The 22,136-nt window shown below is 41.2% G+C and overlaps 1 protein-coding gene across 1 annotated transcript in view; it reads right to left on the bottom strand.

Moving 5' to 3' along the window:
- Positions 1-20,214, bottom strand: part of rbm20 (RNA binding motif protein 20) — a 69,026-nt gene extending 48,812 nt beyond the window's left edge. Inside the window, 1 exon segment of the mRNA XM_064954509.1 lies at positions 19,961-20,214. Within this exon segment, the coding sequence (XP_064810581.1) occupies positions 19,961-20,094 (134 nt within the window). The 5' untranslated portion in view covers positions 20,095-20,214.
- Positions 20,215-22,136: the final 1,922 nt, after the last annotated feature.

Below are 22,136 nucleotides of genomic sequence, written 5' to 3'. Positions count from 1 at the left end.
ACTGTCAGCAACGGGTGTGGCTGAAATAGCTGAATCCATATAGAGTGTATATGGCTCTGGGTCTGACGGTATATCACATCTGCACCCACCTAGATAGACTGACAAATCACAAACGCAACTGTTCCACAGTGAAATGACTTCAGTTTATGGTTTCTGTGAAAACAAAATCCATGTGTGGGCCATTAATTCAATTGCTAATATGGTGTAGAGCAGGGGAGGAGAGTTTGGCATGGCCCTCCAAGCCTCTGATTACATGGAAAGATAATACGGCTCGGGCCTGGCCGGTGCCGGGGACAGATTCCCGGGGACAGATTCCCGGTGCTGGGCCGGAGTCAATTCTCCCGACCCTCAGTCGGACAGCGTGAATGTTTCTGCTGCCACTCGGGCTTGTCCCATTTCCTTTCCATCTTTCATCCCAGCTCCTTTGGGAGAAATCCATGTTGGTTCCCATTTGTGTTGAATCAGGTGTCAAAAAGGGACTGAAGCCAGAGAGGGGGAGACTGAGAGGACATGGGATGATGATTCTCTCTCTCTCTTGCTCTTAATTCAATTTCATGTGAAACATATGTTTACATTGCCAAAGCAAGTGAAATCGATAATAAACAAAAGTGAACTCTCTCTCTCACACCCTCTCTCTCTCTCCCTCTCTCTCTCTCTCTCTCTCTCTCTCTCTCTTCCTCTCTCTCTCTCTCACCCTCTCTCTCTCCCTCTCTCACTCTCTCTCTCTCTCTCTCTCTCTCTCTCTCTCTCTCACCCTCTCTCCCTCTCTCTCTCACTCTCTCTCTCTCACCCTATCTCTCCCTATCTATCTCTCACACTCTCTCTCTCTCTCACACTCTCTTTCTCACTCTCTCTCCCTCTCACTCTCTCTCTCTCACTCTCTCTCTCACCCTATCTCCCCCTCTCTCTCTCTCTCACCCTCTCACCCTCTCTCTTTCACCCTATCTCTCTCTCTCTCACCCTCTCTCTCTCTCTCTCTCTCTCTCTCTCTCTCTCTCTCGATGTACTGTAGCAGCTTTATCTTTAGCAGCTAGTTCCTCCCATGTGATCCTAATTGTTCTAATTCTACTCCTGTGGTTTCCTCTGTGTGAGAATACGGACTACAGTATAACTGGTTCACATAGACCTCCATGCAAGGCCTCCTCTTCTCATGAACTCATCTAATGCTCCATGAATATGCTGTAACATTCACTGAAATCCACAAGCTTTAATTCTACATGGATTTAACATCTGCTGGCAATAAGAAACAGAAAGGTATCATAAATCAAATTAAAAATAGATTTTTCTGTTTGGGAAGTTTATCCAACCCTATTTTGTGAGACTTCTAAGATGTCCTGTCAAAGCAGCCAAGCCAGACTAAATGTACTGTATTTCTTCTTGATAGTAAGAGTTATTTTTCAGAAGATTATTTTTTTTCGCCTATCAGCAGTAGAATTAGAGTCCCCCGAGTGCCGAAACGAGCGGATTACAGAATATTAGTATTGCCATGCTAAACCCTTCTTATTTATTTAACATAATGCACAGTAGGTGTTGGCCGTTAGACACCTTGGCACAAGACGAATGGTGACCTGTTTTCAACTGTCAACAAGTCCCACAAAACGTCACCGGGGCCTTGATCCTCGCTCAACCCCCATTGGCTGAGCACCACCCGCACGTACCTCATTGGCCGAGACGGGTCTTGTGACACTCCGGGGAGAGTTCCGTGGCGAATAGCACACATTGTTCATTTATGATGCGGTGGTGAGTATCATATCTAAAATAACCAAATGGTGAGGTGTAACATTTTCTATTACCCCCCCCTCTTCTAGCACACCTGCTGGCCAATCTGATCAGGGGCACAGTGGAGGGGACAGGGGGTGAGGGGGGAGGATTCGGGGGGTGAGGGGGAGGATTCGGGGGGTGTTGGTGTGACAGATCATTTATACACATCCCATCTGGTGTTATACTCAGATAGGCCACAGCTGGGTTCAAATACTATTCGAAACCATTTCAAATACTTCAGCTGTTCTCGATTGAGCTTGCCTGCCACAATGGACCCAATAGCAGAAAAAGTACAAAAGTGAAGAAAAGTGGAAACCCAGCATCCAGGCAAGCTAAAGCAAACACTGAACGTATTTGAACCCAGGTCTGGGACAGGCTGTCTATAGGCCCAGACATTAGACATGATTCAGGCCCCAACCGATCTCCTTGTAGTGTGTCGTTGGTGTAGCTTAATACGCCACAAATCACTGTCACTGGTGTCATTGGTGTCAGGTAAAAACATGCAGTAAATGTGCTTCGGTATGCATCAGCACCTCCCTGGGAGACATAGGTCTGGGTAGATGGGATACATGTAGGCTACAGGGACTACTTTCAAACATTAAGCACCTGGACCCACCGCCAGAGACACTTACCCACCTACGATCCAAAATACAAAACACAAACTCAGAAATGGCATCTCCCCTGTCCCCTGTTCATTCCATGGTTACCAATGTGATTACATGATCACCAAGTTGTCAAATACACCTACTGCATGTGGTTCTTCAGAGAGACACACAGCACTTGCTATACAGACCCTTCCCCTCCTCCCCTATCTCCTGCCATTGTCCTCCCCCTCTCATTCTCTCTCCATTGACACTGAGCGACAGGCATATTGGCCTGCTGACGGGGCGATGGTCGTGTCATACAGGGCTCTCTGATTTCACTAGTTTTCAAAGGCTAGGCCATAGGAATGCTCTACACACTCCTCCGTTTTACCCCTCCCCCCCTCCCTTCCACCCACTTTCCCCTCGTGATCAGGCTCCACATGTGAATTTTCGATATCGCTTACACACCACCAGGTGTTTTGTGGGTCTCTATCTCTCTCTCTCTCCGATGCTGCCGGAGCCGGTTTTCCATTGGACAGCCGGAATGTTTCTGTTGCCACCTGGCTTTCCCCATTTAATTCCCATCCTCCATACCAACTCCTTTGGGAGAAATCCCATGTTGGTTCCCCCAGTTGTGGGACTGAAGCCAGAGAAGGGTAGACTGAGAGAACATGGGATGATGATTCTCTCTCTCTCTCTCTCCGTAATGTTACCTATAACCCTAATGTTACCATAATGTTACCTATAACCCTAATGTTACCATAATGTTACCTATAACCCTAATGTAATGTTACCTATAACCATAATGTTACCATAATGTTACCTATAACCCTAATGTTACCATAATGTTACCTATAACCCTAATGTTACCATAATGTTACCTATAACCCTAATGTTACCATAATGTTACCTATAACCCTAATGTTACCATAATGTTACCTATAACCCTAATGTTACCATAAACCCTGTTACCTATAACCCTAATGTTACCATAATGTTACCTATAACCCTAATGTTACCATAATGTTACCTATAACCCTAATGTTACCATAATGTTACCTATAACCCTAATGTTACCCTAATGTTACCATAATGTTACCTATAACCCTAATGTTACCATAATGTTACCTATAACCCTAATGTTACCATAATGTTACCTATAACCCTAATGTTACCATAATGTTACCTATAACCCTAATGTTACCATAATGTTACCTATAACCCTAATGTTACCATAATGTTACCTATAACCCTAATGTTACCATAATGTTACCTATAACCCTAATGTTACCATAATGTTACCTATAACCCTAATGTTACCATAATGTTACCTATAACCCTAATGTTACCATAATGTTACCTATAACCCTAATGTTACCATAATGTTACCTATAACCCTAATGTTACCATAATGTTACCTATAACCCTAATGTTACCATAATGTTACCTATAACCCTAATGTTACCATAATGTTACCTATAACCCTAATGTTACCATAATGTTACCTATAACCCTAATGTTACCATAATGTTACCTATAACCCTAATGTTACCATAATGTTACCTATAACCCTAATGTTACCATAATGTTACCTATAACCCTAATGTTACCATAATGTTACCTATAACCCTAATGTTACCATAATGTTACCTATAACCCTAATGTTACCATAATGTTACCTATAACCCAAACCGTTACCATAATGTTACCTATAACCCTAATGTTACCATAATGTTACCTATAACCCTAATGTTACCATAATGTTACCTATGTTACCATAATGTTACCTATAACCCTAATGTTTACCTATACATTTAATTTTGTCCCCCTAATGTTACCATAATGTTACCTATAACCCTAATGTTACCATAATGTTACCTATAACCCTAATGTTACCAATGTTACCATAAAACATGAACATAACAATAAACAAATCTCTAATGTTACAAGGACCTATGAGGGTTACCATAATGTTAAACCCTAGAGGTTAAATACAATGTTACAAATGTTACAATTAATGAATGGGATTGTTACCATAATGAACCCTAATGTTACCATAATGTTACCTATAACCTTAATGTTACCATAATGAATAACCCTAATGACCATAATGTTACATAAACCAATGAAAAAATGTTAAACCATAATGATCCCTAATGATAATGTTACCTATAACCCTAATGTTACCATAATGTTACCTATAACCCTAATGTTACCATAATGTTACCTATAACCCTAATGTTACCATAATGTTACCTATAACCCTAATGTTACCATAATGTTACCTATAACCCTAATGTTACCATAATGTTAACCCTAACCCATACATTTATTTTGTCCCCCTAACAAGGAGAGGCCAGGTGTAAGAAGACCAGACAAAACCAATGGAAAATGAAACATAGATCAATGATCGACTTGACGGTAGAAGAGGTCGAAAAGCATTAAACATTTATGGCAATTTGGCTAGTTAGCTTGCACTTGCTAGCTAATTTGTCCGGGGATATAAACACTGAGTTGTTATTTTACCTGAAATGCCTAATGTTACCTATAACCCTAATGTTACCTATAACCCTAATGTTACCTATAACCCTAATGTTACCTATAACCCTAATGTTACCTATAACCCTAATGTTATCTATAACCCTAATGTTACCTATAACCCTAATGTTACCTATAACCCTAATGTTACCTATAACCCTAATGTTACCTATAACCCTAATGTTACCTATAACCCTAATGTTACCTATAACCCTAATGTTACCTTAATGTTACCTATAACCCTAATGTTACCTATAACCCTAATGTTACCTATAACCCTAATGTTACCTATAACCCTAATGTAATGTTACCTATAACCCTAATGTTACCTATAACCCTAATGTTACCTATAACCCTAATGTTATAACTATAACCCTAATAAGTTACCTATAACCCTAATGTTACCTATAACCCTAATGTTACCTATAACCCTAATGTTACCTATAACCCTAATGTTACCTATAACCCTAATGTTACCTATAACCCTAATGTTACCTATAACCCTAATGTTACCTATAACCCTAATGTTACCTATAACCCTAATGTTACCTATAACCCTAATGTTACCTATAACCCTAATGTTACCTATAACCCTAACCTATGTTGTTACCTATAACCCTAATGTTACCTATAACCCTAATGTTACCTATAACCCTAATGTTACCTATAACCCTAATGTTACCTATAACCCTAATGTTACCTATAACCCTAATGTTACCTATAACCCTAATGTTACCTATAACCCTAATGTTACCTATAACCCTAATGTTACCTATAACCCTAATGTTACCTATAACCCTAATGTTACCTATAACCCTAATGTTACCTATAACCCTAATGTTATATGTTACCTATAACCCTAATGTTATCTATAACCCTAATGTTATCTATAACCCTAATGTTACCTATAACCCTAATGTTATATAACCCTAATTTACCTATAACCCTAATGTTACCTATAACCCTAATGTTACCTATAACCCTTGTTACCTATAACCCTAATGTTACCTATAACCCTAATGTTAATAACCCTAATGTTACCTATAACCCTAATGCATAACCCTAATGTTACCTATAACCCTAATGTTACCTATAACCCTAATGTTACCTATAACCCTAATGTTACCTATAACCCTAATGTTATCTATAACCCCCATGTTACCTATAACCCCCATGTTACCTATAACCCTAATGTTACCTATAACCCTAATGTTACCTACAACCCTAATGTTACCTATAACCCTAATGTTATCTATAACCCCCATGTTACCTATAACCCCCATGTTACCTATAACCCTAATGTTACCTATAACCCTAATGTTACCTATAACCCTAATGTTACCTATAACCCTAATGTTACCTATAACCCCCATGTTACCTATAACCCCCATGTTACCTATAACTATATCCTATTCTTATCTTTTATTATTTCTTATTGTTGTTGCATCGTCGAGAAGGAACCTGCATGTAAGCATGGCTCTGGACTTCATAGTAAATCTAGAATCTAGAGACGTAAATCTAGAATCTAGAGACGTACATCTAGAATCTAGAGACGTACATCTAGAATCTAGAGACGTACATCTAGAATCTAGAGACGTAAATCTAGAATCTAGAGACGTAAATCTAGAATCTAGAGACGTAAATCTAGAATCTAGAGACGTAAATCTAGAATCTAGAGACGTACATCTAGAATCTAGAGACGTAAATCTAGAATCTAGAGACGTAAATCTAGAATCTAGAGACGTAAATCTAGAATCTAGAGACGTAAATCTAGAATCTAGAGACGTAAATCTAGAATCTAGAGACGTAAATCTAGAATCTAGAGACGTACATCTAGAATCTAGAGACGTAAATCTAGAATCTAGAGACGTAAATCTAGAATCTAGAGACGTACATCTAGAATCTAGAGACGTAAATCTAGAATCTAGAGATCTAGAATCTAGAGACGTACATCTAGAATCTAGAGACGTACATCTAGAATCTAGAGACGTACATCTAGAATCTAGAGACGTACATCTAGAATCTAGAGACGTAAATCTAGAATCTAGAGACGTAAATCTAGAATCTAGAGACGTAAATCTAGAATCTAGAGACGTAAATCTAGAATCTAGAGACGTACATCTAGAATCTAGAGACGTACATCTAGAATCTAGAGACGTAAATCTAGAATCTAGAGACGTACATCTAGAATCTATTGACGTCAGGAGTATGAGTCATGTTTCACTTGTCTGTCATTTTCTGGTGGATTACTAATAATTAACCAGCTCATTAACACTCCGTCTTTAGCTCCCCATCGAGTCTAAACATCCACGCACCCTCCTCAGTCATCTTCTACACGGCCAAGAAGTCTGAACCCAGTGTCGCTGCCAGCAGGGGTTGCTTTAGATAGCAGAGAGGACGAGGGCGCCACACCACGGCTCTGACCGTGATACAATTCTGTAATCTTCAAAACACAAAACCTCTTTTGTTACGTAATCTACTAACAGCACAACTTTGAAACACTAAAACACTGTAACGTTGACTCAAAGGTGTTATGTCTGCATTGTCAAGTGTGAGATATCCAGTTTCATCTGCCTCCCCATTGGCTTCTCTAACGCGGCTGTTTTTGAAAATAGAATGTGGTATTAACAGGGGGTTAGCGCTAGACAATAACACACAGTCATTATAAATAATAGCGTGTGCCAGATGAGCGCGGGGCCAGGCTATATTCTGCTCTGGGCTCTCACACTGTGAGAAACACTACCCCCACCAATGGAAGCTCTCAGGGGGTAGGTCCATCTAAAGGAGGTAGCCTAAACACAGTAAGGACATCGAAGATGATGTAACTAAATTAGAATGGGCTTCTATTAATATTCGTATCTAGAGGGGGACTGCATTTACATTAACATGATATGATGTTTTGCACATTATTTTGTCCCGCTTCCTGAAGTCAGCTATGGCTGTTTATGCGAGCTATAGACTTACATGTTCACTATACAGTCCAAACTGTTGCCACCAATGGGAATTTGACCCATTTGAGCAGACCAATCAAATAAGTGTAGAAGAAAGAAGTGTGTAGGACTTGTGTCTGCACCCCACTTCCAGTCCTGCAGTTCACATTCATCAATGAACAACTAGTTGAAGTATTAGCCTGCTAGCATTAGCATGCTGCCATTGTGAAATGTGTGAGGGTTTATATTTGATTTCCTGTATTCTGTTCCCATGTAGATGAAAGCAGAGAGATGCCTTTGGGGTGAGCACACGTGCTGCACACTCTACCAGTCCTTCAGCTGTTCACACACAAACAGACGCATGCGCACACACTCACACACAGACATGCATGCACGCGCACACAAACACACACGCGTAAACACACACACACGCGTACACACACACACACAGCATGGCTCTGGCCTTCATACAGGGTGGTTATTATCTTCTGTAAAACAGGCTATCCTGTTAGGCTAACCCCTGCTAGGAGGACCCCCATTGGGTAGACCTGGGCAGCAACATGCATACAGTACATTCTCCACATTGGAACACACAGGGATGTCCTCAGCATTTCACACAGGTGGTTGGGTGCAGACCTGGGTTCAAATACCAGTCTGAAATCCTTTCAAATACTTTGTCTGTGCTTGATTGATCTTGCCTGCAATCAATAGAGTAGTCACAAAAGTGTTAACCCTGCCCATCTGGCACTCCAGGAAGGCTGATGTTTGAACCCAGGTCTGGTGGTTGGTACATATTTGAGGAAGAGAAGGCAGCGAGAGACAGAGAGAGAGGAAGACGGAGAGAGAGACAGAGAGAGAGAGAGAGGAGAGAGAGAGAGACGGAGAGACGGAGAGAGAGACGGAGAGAGAGAGAGAGAGAGAGAGGAGAGAGAGAGACGGAGAGAGAGAGACGGAGAGAGAGAGAGAGAGAGAGAGAGAGACGGAGAGAGAGAGACGGAGAGAGAGAGAGAGAGAGAGAGACAGAGAGAGAGAGAGACAGAGAGAGAGAGACGGAGAGAGAGAGAGACGGAGAGAGAGAGACGGAGAGAGAGAGAGACGGGGAGAGAGAGAGAGAGACAGAGAGAGAGAGAGAGACGGAGAGAGAGAGAGAGACGGAGAGAGAGAGAGAGAGAGAGAGAGAGAGACGGAGAGAGAGAGAGCAAGTCAATAGGCATTACTTCGTTGAAGCCCTGATCTCTTTGTCACTAATAATAACCAAATGAATTTTGGTGACATGCTCGGTCGATAGAAACCCTTTCTTTTTTGATGTGCCTACGCAACCTGACGACCTCTGATATAAACCATGGATTAATGGATTGTCCACACACACACGGACGCACGCACACGCACGCACACACACACACACACACACACACACACACACACACACACACACACACACACACACACACACACACACACACACACACACACACACACACACACACACACACACACACACACACGCGCCCGCACGCACTGACGCACACGTACACTCTGAATGTAAAACTCTTATATAAATAGTCCACGTGTTTTCTGTGTTACCACGTGTTATATGTTACCCATGGTACACTGCGTCTTTTCACAGTCAAATAAAGCCTATATATGATTTTCTATCAAGTTGACAGCCTGTCCCACATTCACCATGACCATTCCTAGTGTGATCTACATGAACAGCTCTTTCATTTTAGATACTGTTTAACACTGACTGGGACATTTACATGTTGCCAGATTGGCCTTCTAAATTACAGTACAAGACAAAGACCTACCAGTAAATGGGCCAATTATGGTGACACATGATCTAATACCTTAAATGAGTACTTTAAAGGAGATTTAAAGGCTATTTAGTTAGATTTCCAGCTGCAAATTGCACTAAATGTCCATTGTATATCTGTAGTAGTAAAGGAATAGAATTCCCAGAGAGGAGCCTTCCACAACAAAGGTGGAAAATGTGATGATCTGTGGAAATGAGTACAGTATATCTCTCTGATTCCCACCTCTGTGTGTGAAAAGCTCTTGGCTGTGTAAGAAACAACAAGCCGAGGGACAATCTTTCATTGAGCGCTTATCTAAAGTCGGCTAAACTCTCGCCTGTCAACATTGAGTTATCAAACAGGCGTTTAAACACCTTCAAAATCCTCTTGTTCTGAACAAAGTTCCAGATGCTTAGTTCTGTTAAGTCGACTCCACACCTCTACTCTGATTGTGTTTCACCATTGGTTTATTATTCAGCCCTCCTGTTCATAAGATGCTCTGGATTTCCTAGCCTGGTCGCAGATCATTTTGTGGTGTCTTGTCAACTCCTCTGATCATTGGCAACAACACAAACAGTTTTGGGACCAGGCCACAAATTCTCTTGAAGCCGTAAAGGGAAAAAAAACTCTTTCATATCCAACAAAAATCTCTCTTAATCTGTGATGTCTACGGATGTAGGAGGCCGTTTGCTACAGCAGGGAAATAATCCTGCAATAACAGGACATGTGAATTATTATGTGGATTATAATTCATGGACATTTTTTGTAGATTTTTCATAAGGGGAAAATCAAGTCTGAAATTAAACCTTTTTAAACCTCACATACACTACTGATTTGCATTTACTGCTGTGCAGTAGAATTCTCAGCAACAGAAGGGTGTTCAAATTAAGATCCTACATTTGTGCCTTGTAGGGTAGCTCAGGTGTCATAGGGGTCACAAACAGTATCTATAGGAGAATATATTATCAATGGTGTAATTAATGGTTATGTTTAATCTCTCTGGCTGCTTTAAGGCTCTTTCAGTCGTATAGTACAGCTCGAAGGATTTTGGCAGGGAAACTGAGTAAGGCATCAATAATTGGGCACAAGCACCTGTGAGAGAGATCCCTGCTAGATTGGGATCACCAGCCTTAATTCTTCTGAACACGGATATTTTGTTACTTTGCAACGTTTCTATGACATCACATACTTTGTACTTCCCCAATCAAATCCTAAAGTTTTGTAACTTAAGTTACAATGATTTATCTGATGTAGCAAAGATTCCTGAGAAGCATAGATTTTCTTTTCCAGAGGCAGGCACACTTGCTAGATTTGAGGGTTTCGTTTGAACAAAAGAGAGAAGCTGACTTTGGTCTTCCACATGTATCAACTATCAACCAAAATATCTGCGTACCTTTTCAATATCAGTTTCTTATTTCTCTAAAGGAGGAAAGACTTTGTGAAACAACACAGTAGATCGTCAGACAGGTGTCAAAGACCTCAGAAACCTCGACCTCACAGCCGGGCACCTTCTCCTAATTCCACTGGGTTACACTATGCAAACATTAGAAAGGTTGACCTGGATAAGCCTACCTTTCCGATATCAACATATTTTCGCTTGACATTACTTTTCTAAAAAAGCTGTTGAAGCAACATCAATCTGTTAATATGACCATGTGGTGTTCGAGTCAGGAGTTAGGAGCAGTGACACAACTGTCTGCCACCTAACCTTCTAGCTTTCCAATATCTGTTCATTTCCCCTTGATAAAAGTTTCCTCATGCCCCGGTGCCCACAACACTATTCAAACACAACACTATTCAAACACAACACTATTCAAACACAACACTACTCAAACACAACACTACTCAAACACAACACTACTCAAACACAACACTACTCAAACACAACACTACTCAAACACAACACTATTCAAACACAACACTATTCAAACACAACACTACTCAAACACAACAACACTACTCAAACACAACCTGCTCTAAACACATCTTTGTGAAACCACATGCTAGTGAGTCAGGTCAAGAGCACTAACTGAAGCATCCTGGTCAAGGAGCTCCGTGCTGCTTTCTTAGTGCCACGGACCTGTCAGCCATTTATCATACAGATTAGCCCAGATGCTGCCAGGTGTCAACACAGCAATGAACACATGCTCAGGGTCCAGGGTTAGATGGGAGGTGGAGAGGAAGAAGGAGGAAGGTGAGGGACGAGGGGGAAGAGGAGGAGGTGATGCTCCAAATACACAACTTCTGTAGCAAGGGAGATATTAAATGATCCCTGTCCAGATCAGTTTGTGCCTGCCAGCTGACCGTAGGAATGGGCAAGACTGGACAAACAGATCTGGGACCATGATAGAATAAAATCACCTATCTACAAATAGGCCTTAGTTGGTGGTCTGTGTGTGTTGCAGCTGTGGCCTACTGTGGCCTACTGTGGTTGGGCAGAGCAAATAAGATCTGTCCCCTGGCACCAAGGCAGTTAATGTGTCATGCTAATGTTGCTAACGTCCTTCTAATGGTATTTTATAAATCCATTTTATAAGAAGCAACAGCCACACAGAGTATTGTTTTTATATCGCTCTCCTTACTGCCATGCCCCGGCTTGACTCGGTAAACTGTTTACTTTCACAGAGGCACGAGGATTAGGACAAGCCACCTGTCGTCCGGGTTTAGCCAAGGTAGGCCGTCATTGTAGATAAGAATTTGTTCTTAACTGACTTGCCTAGTTAAATAAAGGTTATGTAAATAAAAATAAACCTGCATTTCCTTGAATAAACAAATGCAAAGTGGGGTAATGCTATTTCAACTTGATGTCCCCCTACTGTTAGTCGATTATCCCAGAGCTGTTCATCTAGCCACTAATCAATCATCTAGCCACTAATCAATCATCTAGCCACTAATCAATCATCTAGCCACTAATCAATCATCTAGCCACTAATCAATCATCTAGCCACTAATCATTACATTTACATCAATCATCTAGCCACTAATCAATCATCTAGCCACTAATTAATGTCAAGGCTGACATTATTATTGCCTGGCAGGGGGTCCTGTGCCGTGCCGGACCTGGGAAAACACATTAGAGAGCTTTGGTTAATGTCCCCTATCTGTCTGGTCAGTGTGACAGAACTACTGACACCTTCTTTCTCATCAACTGTAGCACTTTACTTCACGTTATAGCACTTTACTGCAGCAATTAACATTTATGGTCCTTATGGTGTTTATGATTATTGTATTATTTTGTTCAAATACTTGTATCATAACAATATAACTACTATGGTAACAATGTTGTAATAACAGGCTGTAATAGCATATTAATGTAGTCGAGTGCTTTTTGCAAAAGAACATGATTGTCGCGCCTTCAACCATTTGTCTTCCTGAGACCTTCAGCGGGATCACCAGCATCAATGGTGAGCTATTGTTCTCTACACCATCGTGGCATTCAGAACATGTTCTCCATGTTTTCCACAGGTCTTTACCCGTCGTCAGCTAGGCTAAATCATAAGTCCTACTACAGCATGGACAGCTATCCCCTCGCTAGGCTAAACCATAAGTCCTACTACAGCATGGACAGCTATCCCCTAGCTAGGCTAAACCATAAGTCCTACTACAGCATGGACAGCTATCCCCTCGCTAGGCTAAACCATAAGTCAGCTATCTACTACAGTATGGACAGCTATCCCCTTAGGCTAAACCATAAGTCCTAACAGTATGGACAGCTATCCCCTTCCACAGCTATCCCCTAGCTAGGCTAAACCATAAGTCCTACTACAGCATGGACAGCTATCCCCTAGCTAGGCTAAACCATAAGTCCTACTACAGCATGGACAGCTATCCCCTAGCTAGGCTAAACCATAAGTCCTACTACAGTATGGACAGCTATCCCCTCACTAGGCTAAACCATAAGTCCTACTACAGTATGGACAGCTATCCCCTCGCTAGGCTAAATCATAAGTCCTACTACAGCATGGACAGCTATCCCCTCGCTAGGCTAAACCATCAAATCAAATCAAATTTATTTTTATATAGCCCTTCGTACATCAGCTGATATCTCAAAGTGCTGTACAGAAACCCAGCCTAAAACCCCAAACAGCAAGCAATGCAGGTGTAGAAGCACGGTGGCTAGGAAAAACTCCCTAGAAAGGCCAAAACCTAGGAAGAAACCTAGAGAGGAACCAGGCTATGTGGGGTGGCCAGTCCTCCCTAGCGATAAGTCCTACTACAGTATGGACAGCTATCCCCTCGCTAGTCTAAACCCTTAGTCATACTACAGTATGGACAGCTATCCCCTAGCTAGTCTAAACCCTTAGTCATACTACAGTATGGACAGCTATCCCCTAGTCTAAACTAGTCTAAACCCTTAGTCATACTACAGTATGGACAGCTATCCCCTAGCTAGTCTAAACCCTTAGTCATACTACAGTATGGACAGCTATCCCCTAGCTAGTCTAAACCCTTAGTCATACTACAGTATGGACAGCTATCCCCTAGCTAGTCTAAACCCTTAGTCATACTACAGTATGGACAGCTATCCCCTAGCTAGTCTAAACCCCCTTAGTCATACTACAGTATGGACAGCTATCCCCTAGCTAGTCTAAACCCTTAGTCATACTACAGTATGGACAGCTATCCCCTAGCTAGTCTAAACCCTTAGTCATACTACAGTATGGACAGCTATCCCCTAGCTAGTCTAAACCCTTAGTCATACTACAGTATGGACAGCTATCCCCTAGCTAGTCTACTACAGTATGGACAGCTAAACCCTTAGTCATACTACAGTATGGACAGCTATCCCCTAGCTAGTCTAAACCCTTAGTCATACTACAGTATGGACAGCTATCCCCTAGCTAGTCTAAACCATAAGTCCTACTACAGTATGGACAGCTATCCCCTAGCTAGTCTAAACCCTTAGTCATACTACAGTATGGACAGCTATCCCCTAGCTAGTCTAAACCCTTAGTCATACTACAGTATGGACAGCTATCCCCTAGCTAGTCTAAACCCTTAGTCATACTACAGTATGGACAGCTATCCCCTAGCTAGTCTAAACCCTTAGTCATACTACAGTATGGACAGCTATCCCCTAGCTAGTCTAAACCCTTAGTCATACTACAGTATGGACAGCTATCCCCTAGCTAGTCTAAACCCTTAGTCATACTACAGTATGGACAGCTATCCCCTAGCTAGTCTAAACCCTTAGTCATACTACAGTATGGACAGCTATCCCCTAGCTAGTCTAAACCCTTAGTCATACTAAACCCTTAGTCACTACAGTATGGACAGCTATCCCCTCGCTAGTCTAAACCCTTAGTCATACTACAGTATGGACAGCTATCCCCTAGCTAGTCTAAACCCTTAGTCATACTACAGTATGGACAGCTATCCCCTAGCTAGTCTAAACCCTTAGTCATACTACAGTATGGACAGCTATCCCCTAGCTAGTCTAAACCCTTAGTCATACTACAGTATGGACAGCTATCCCCTAGCTAGTCTAAACCCTTAGTCATACTACAGTATGGACAGCTATCCCCTAGCTAGTCTAAACCCTTAGTCATACTACAGTATGGACATACTGTGTCTGCAATAGGAGTCATCACAACAAGAGAAGAATAGAAAAACAACAACATCCATAACAACAACAATAACAGCTAGAGAAGAATAGGAATATTACAACAACATCCATAAAAATAACAACAGCTAGAGAAGAATAGTTAAACAACAACAACATCCATAACAACAACAACAACAACAGCTAGAGAAGAATAGAAAGAAAATAACAACAACATCCATAACAATAACAATAGCTAGAGAAGAATAGCTAAACAACAACAACATCCACAAGAACAACAACAACAGCTAGAGAAGAATAGAAAGAAAACAACAACATCCACAACAATAAAATGTTCTACAGCCTCAGAGGAACATTCACTGAGGAGGCAGGCTTTCTGTAGGGGCTGCGGATGAGAGAGGAGGGGGGGAGTGAGAGTGAAAGAGATATAGAGACTACTAAATGGCAGAAGAAAAACAGCCCTGCACTTCAGGCTGCAGATGAGTTGTGGGCCTAGAATGGTGTCTGGGGCGCTAATCAGTGCTGCCTAAGGAGAGGGGTCAGAGGCAACTTCCCCTTCTCTGACAAACTGGGCAGGGTGATATAAAGCACACAGCTGGGGAAAGAGAGGGATGAGAGAAAGAGAGAGAGTGAGAAAGGGGAGAGAGAGAGAAAGGGGGAGAGAAGAGAAAGGGGGAGAGAGAGAAAGGGGAGAGTGTGTAAGACAGAGAGGTATCGGTATAAATGAAGCACTGTGTAAGGCGATACATAAACCTCCCTACTGTACTATGTTATGGCTGCTTGGGTGTAAAACCTTAACATGTGGTTCCTGGTTCCTGGTTCAGGAACAGCTAAGCGAGGAACTGCCTGGTATTCCCGTAATGTATAGAACCTGCGGTAGTAGTAATGTATAGCACATAAACTACAGTACTGGGCTATGTTATGTTATGGTTCCTTGTGTGAAGTCTTAACACATGTTAAGATGCCTCGGGAACTGGTATTCCCATTACGCTAAGATAGAAAACCTGTGTCCTGTAAACGTATAACTCACACAGGTGTGACAGCTGCTCTAAAGCTGGGCTGAGACTAGGTTACATCAAAACTTAACTGACTCAACAAAGAGTAGTGAGAGAGAGAGAGCACATCTACTGCTTAACTTTATACAAACAAGTAGCGTATACTGATGTGTAAAAGTCATTCCATCCGTGTCTTTACCTAGACACATTTCTCCAGATAAATACAAGAAATGAATGGAGGATTTTTGGGGGACAAAGACCGCGACTGAAGACTTCTCCTTTTAAGAGAAACCATTTGATCTATAATCCGAATAATCAGTTATCTCCACATCTGTCCACAGTTAAAGCAGATTCTCTACATGAAACAATGATTTATTTACAATTCACTGGTTGAGGTCATTTTTCATTGAATTAGCTACTACAGTGGTTACTATGTAGTTACATGTAATTACACACATTTCAAGAAATGGATGCAAGTTGATAGTTCAACCAAATTTCAAATGTACATTTTTGTTTTCTTATCTTTAAACCAATTTAAGGTCAAGGAGAGACTACAAATGTCTACATTTGTAACAGCCTTTCCCTTTAAGTGTACTGTGACCCAAAATGAATGTGTATTATTAGTTAGGACTGGTGAGTAGGCTATAAATCATGTGTAGAGAGGTTAATCATTCTATGTTCTTCTAATTGATGGACGGCTATAAACCATGTTGTGTGAGGTGAGGGGTCTGCGTATATAGAAATTGTTGCTGTTTCAAAATAGAATGAGTGGGCAGGCAAGCCATATAAGGACTGCTCTAACATTTCACTTTCTAGCTCAGCAACACACAAACATGGCCGCTTGAACCTACGCCTCTCTACACACACACATGTGCATACACGTGCACAAATACACACACAAACACACACGGGTGTGCACACACACCAACACACACATTTAACTCTTTTCCGTTCCATCCCCAGTCAAATCCTTACTCGTTTCCTTATCGTTACTCAGAGGGCTTGTAAAACAGGGGTGTAAATTGCACATATTTACTCTACTATGTACTGTCTCAAACTCAAACACATAAAGGCCTAGTTCATAGACTCATATTATATTCTGTGACGACGATCAAAAATTGAAGCGTCAAGAAAAATCGCCTACCTGTGCCGTTTCACTGGGCTATAATTCTAAGAAATATAGATTTTGGTTGCAGTAACGGTAATAAATGTACATTTGTTGGTAAAATGACATTTAAAAAGTGATTTAGAAACAGACATCAAGAACCCGTGCCGTGCTGCATTCGCTTGTCTTGATCGAGCAGATCGCTTCTCTCACGACTGTTATACCGAATGACGTCTTATATACTTTAAGCCACGAGACATATAATCTGACATATTCCTTATGATCTCTCCCCTTTTCTAGTTACTCCAACATGATAAGTCCCCATAAACTCCCTTTAAACTGTGAAAATGTTCTCCCTCAAACAGCATACTTTACCACGGCTCACTGGTTTACATGGTAAAATGATCAAATTGTACATATTAGTGCACTAAAATACTGCTTGTACACTTTTTCATGTACACTAGGTGTACAAAGACATGGACAGTAGAGCGGCTTCACGCCAGTAAACAGTTGGGCCAACTTTATCATTACAAGTAGTAGCAAAAACAAAGGCTGACTTTACTATTGTAAAAGTTAACACTGAAAGTCACTGTTATATAAGAGTCAACATTGAGAAGTTAACATTGATAATCTATTATAAACCAGACTAAATCCAGTATAAACTACCCTTGCATAAGTATTCACACCGATGTTGAATAAAATTTTAATACAGTCAATAATTACAGCTTTCTTAATATACATTCACAAAATTATATTTAATCAGTGGAAAATATGTCAATAAATAGCAAATAAGATAATACCTGGTTTTTAACATGTAAGTCAAGGTCAAGGTTGCATAATACAAGATAGATAATCAGTTATATTACACTGGTAAACTTTACACACCTGAAAATAATCATGGTTTGGGAAATTCCGTATGTGTCATTACTGTAATATTGTATCAAATGTACTTTTTGAAGAAGACACCAAAGGCAATTTATTGCATTGTACATATAAGATTATTTATTACATATTATTTTATTTTTACATAAGATTACAAAGTTAAATGTTGAACCTGATATCAAATAATGATTTATTGTTGCTATGGCATTTGTTCCACTGACAATGTAAGCATAAGATGGGACATTATAATAAAATGAAGTGGATATCTATCTTCACTGTAGGGGGATTAGATTAAATTGTCAGTTTACTTTTCATAGAATGAGATAGTCTTCAATAAACCCAATTCATCTCTTCATTATCGATAATACATATTGTAGTATTTTAACTAGTGAAATAAATAAAATATGTATTTACTCCAACTTGTGTAATGTGCTTGAATGGCAAGTTAATTTGGCCTAGGAGAAGCTAAAGGCTATAAGAAAAGTGGTAAACATTGTATTTGTGATTTCTCTTAAAAACAAATATATTTGATTTATTCTACACTATATTGAGAACAGAATATTCCATAAGGTTATAGTTAAGTTATAGTTATAAATAACAATAAAGTTGTTGTCACAAGGTCTCCATCCAACTTCTCATATAAGGGTTGATACAAGTTGTTAATGAAAGGTCTCGTATTTAGCTCACGTTCATTTAGAAAGTCAGGGTTTTCACTTATTTAACAAAAACAATTATGTATTCATTATTTAAGAGGAAGATTAGCACTCATTTACTTCTAAAGTTCCTCAACTCATATAAGCACGGGTTTCAGTCTAACCCAAAGGATTTTTGTGCTAATATTCTCTAAAGAAGAAATACTAAAAAACAAACAAATTAAAGTATAATAACATCAAAACAAAGGGAATGTTTTAGGAAACACAAATATAAGGAGAATCGACTAATACATTCTTCAACATATTAAAGTTCTATATAACTATGACTAGCAAATGTATTTTCATTTCAACAAAATTAAAACTTCAATCTACTATTTTCAGTTTTGCCTTTAGTACGTCCTGCCTACTTTACTTTGAGCACAGTACAGCTTGTGTTTCAATAGGAGACCTTACTGTCTGTTACAAACATATACGGTGTGTGTGTTTGAGGCGGAGTGAGACAGCTCTTCTATAAAAGATCTTTGTTCTAATATTCTCTGTTTTCTCTTTTTCTCTCTTCCTGACTGTTTCCATGGTAGGACTGCCTGTAAAACTCTGTTTGAGACCGTGCTACTCCGCTGGGAGGATGAACACTAGTGAGCCACAGTGAAATAAATGATTGTACAGAAACACTGTAGGCCATTGAGTCCACCCCTTCCACCTCATCCATCTTGCTCACAGGGATGACATTGAGGAGTTTTGGGATGTGTTTTTTCCTCTTTCCACAGCCTTTCTGAAACGTATATACTCTAGAACTCATCTACCACCATCCGACTACAGTATTCCTTGGAACTGTTGTTCAGGAGTTTGAATTCCATCATCCACAGCTAGTTAGAGAAAGATATATTCATGAATACCAGCCTGCCAAATCTCCCCTCAACGTCCCTATTCCTCGGAAGTTGGAATTCCCTCGATGCCGCTAAGGAGACATTTATAAATTGATATATTCCTCCTAAATCCCCCTTGGAACTAATTCATTTTCATACATACCTTTGGGATAACAGTCATGGCGTGTATTTAATATGACATATATATATATATATCTTCCCATAGCCTGTCTATGGCACATAGCATACGTGCATATATGTGCGTATATTTGCAGCAATATTTCCCTTACCTCTGGGAGTGTTCGTTGGACGTCTTGGTTCCCATATATCCTCCTTGGCTTTTCCCCGACATTTCACCAGTTTGGCCGTTCTTGACACCTTCGATGTGAGCCTCAAAGAGAGCCTTATCCCAGGCCTGTTGCATGGCCAAACAAAATCACTAACTAGTCCTTTATCTCCACTAACCAACCACACATACCCCTCGGACAAGTTGTTACTGGCTGTTGCCGTTGGAGGGGCTATAAATAAAAAATCCTTTGGTGTAACTCTCCCTCTCTCTCTCTCTCTCTCTCTCTCTCTCTCTCTCTCCCTCTCTCTCTCTCTCCCTCTCTCTCTCTCTCCCTCTCTCTCCCTCTCTCTCTCTCTCTCTCTCTCCCTTGCGATGGCCGACTGATAGCCTAGGGAAGCTGTTGAATACTGTACGCGCGGTCCCGTGGACTACTTTAACTCAGCAGGAACTTTTCCTCTCTCTTCCCTCTCTCTCGCTTTCTCCCCAGTGCTTCTCCTGACAGACAGCGACAATGGCAGCCAGCAACGCCCCTGGCCTTAGTTCCCTCTCTCTCTCTCCCCTCTCTCCCCCTCTCTCTCCCTCTCTCCCTCCTCTTCTCCCTCTCTCCCTCTCTCTCTCCCCCACTCTCTCTCTCTCTCTCTCTCTCTCTCTTCCTCTCTCCCTCTCTCCGCTCTCTCTCTTCCTCCTCTTCTCCCCAGTGACAGAAAGTAAAACCCCAGGGGAGGTGGGTGTTCAAAGGTAAACGACGACAGTTGAATGAAGAGTTTGAGGAAATGACAGAGGTGGGGAGGTTTGGAGGGATAGGGAGGGAGGGAGGGAGGGGGTGGTAAGTTAAAAGGCTCTTGACCAAATTGGGAGTCCCTGCCTGCTGGCCCTGTGGCGGTAGTGTGTGCATCATATTCGGACGGTGTGTGTAACAACAGGGGAAGAGTCCTCCTTACGCCACACTGTTGATTATCACCTCATGCTCACATATACACACACACAGACACACACACGCATGCAAGCAGGCACACACGTGTGTATATGTGTGACTGTGTGTTTGTGTGCAGGCGTGTGTGCGTGTGCATGCGTGTGTGTAGGGGCTGCTCCCAGTCCCTAATTCCCCAGGATACAGTGTCAGAATATTCACATTTTGTGGTGGCCTGTCTGTCTGGGGTTAGACATCTGTGCCTGAGCCAAAAGTTCCAGGACCCCTTTCAATCATAAATCACGACTGGGGAATAAAAGTACTGATTGGAAGATTTAGCAACTACCCTCTCTACTGGTTCACTTTACAGAGTCAGCTACTACCCTCTTTACCAGTTCACTTTACAGAGTCAGCTACTACCCTCTCTACTGGTTCAAAGAGTCAGCTACTACCCTCTCTACCAGTTCACTTTACAGAGTCAGCTACTACCCTCTCTACTGGTTCAAAGAGTCAGCTACTACCCTCTCTACCAGTTCACTTTACAGAGTCAGCTACTACCCTCTCTACTGGTTCACTTTACCCTTAACGAGTCAGCTACTACCCTCTCTACCAGGTTCACTTTACCCTTAAAGAGTCAGCTACTACCCTCTCTACAGGTTTCCAAAGGATGAATAGTGGTGCTGAATAGTAGTGCTGGCTGACTGAGGAGTGAGAGAGTGTCAGCAGTTAGTAAACAACCCCTTCTCCTTGCTTACTTTACACAAAAGACAGTCCTTAAATTGTACTGGCACATCTCATAGAATATTGGATCTAAAATATGAACATCTGTACTGTAAATTATTAACACCTGTACTGTAAAATAGGAACACCTGAGTGTAAATTATTAACAGCTGTACTGTAAAATAGGAACACCTGAGTGTAAATTATTAACAGATGTACTGTAAAATATTAACACCTTAACTGTAAAAATAATAATAATTAGAACGGGTATCACTGTACTGTAAAATATTAACACCTTAACTGTAAAAATAATAATAATTAGTACGGGTATCACTGCCTGAAGGGACTGGGTGGTGGTGAGTGCAGACTGTGGTATCACTGCCTGAAGGGACTGGGTGGTGGTGTGATAAGACTGTGGTATCACTGCCTGAAGGGACTGGGTGGTGGTGGGATCAGACTGTGGTATCACTGCCTGAAGGGACAGGGTGGTGGTGGGTGCAGACTGTGGTATCACTGCCTGAAGGGACAGGGTGGTGGTGGGTGCAGA

The sequence above is a fragment of the Oncorhynchus masou genome, chromosome 5 (assembly GCF_036934945.1).
Source record: "Oncorhynchus masou masou isolate Uvic2021 chromosome 5, UVic_Omas_1.1, whole genome shotgun sequence".
Classification (NCBI taxonomy): Eukaryota; Metazoa; Chordata; class Actinopteri; order Salmoniformes; family Salmonidae; genus Oncorhynchus; species Oncorhynchus masou.
Note: the sequence above shows the minus strand (reverse complement) of the source record. Positions and strands in the feature narration are given on the sequence as shown.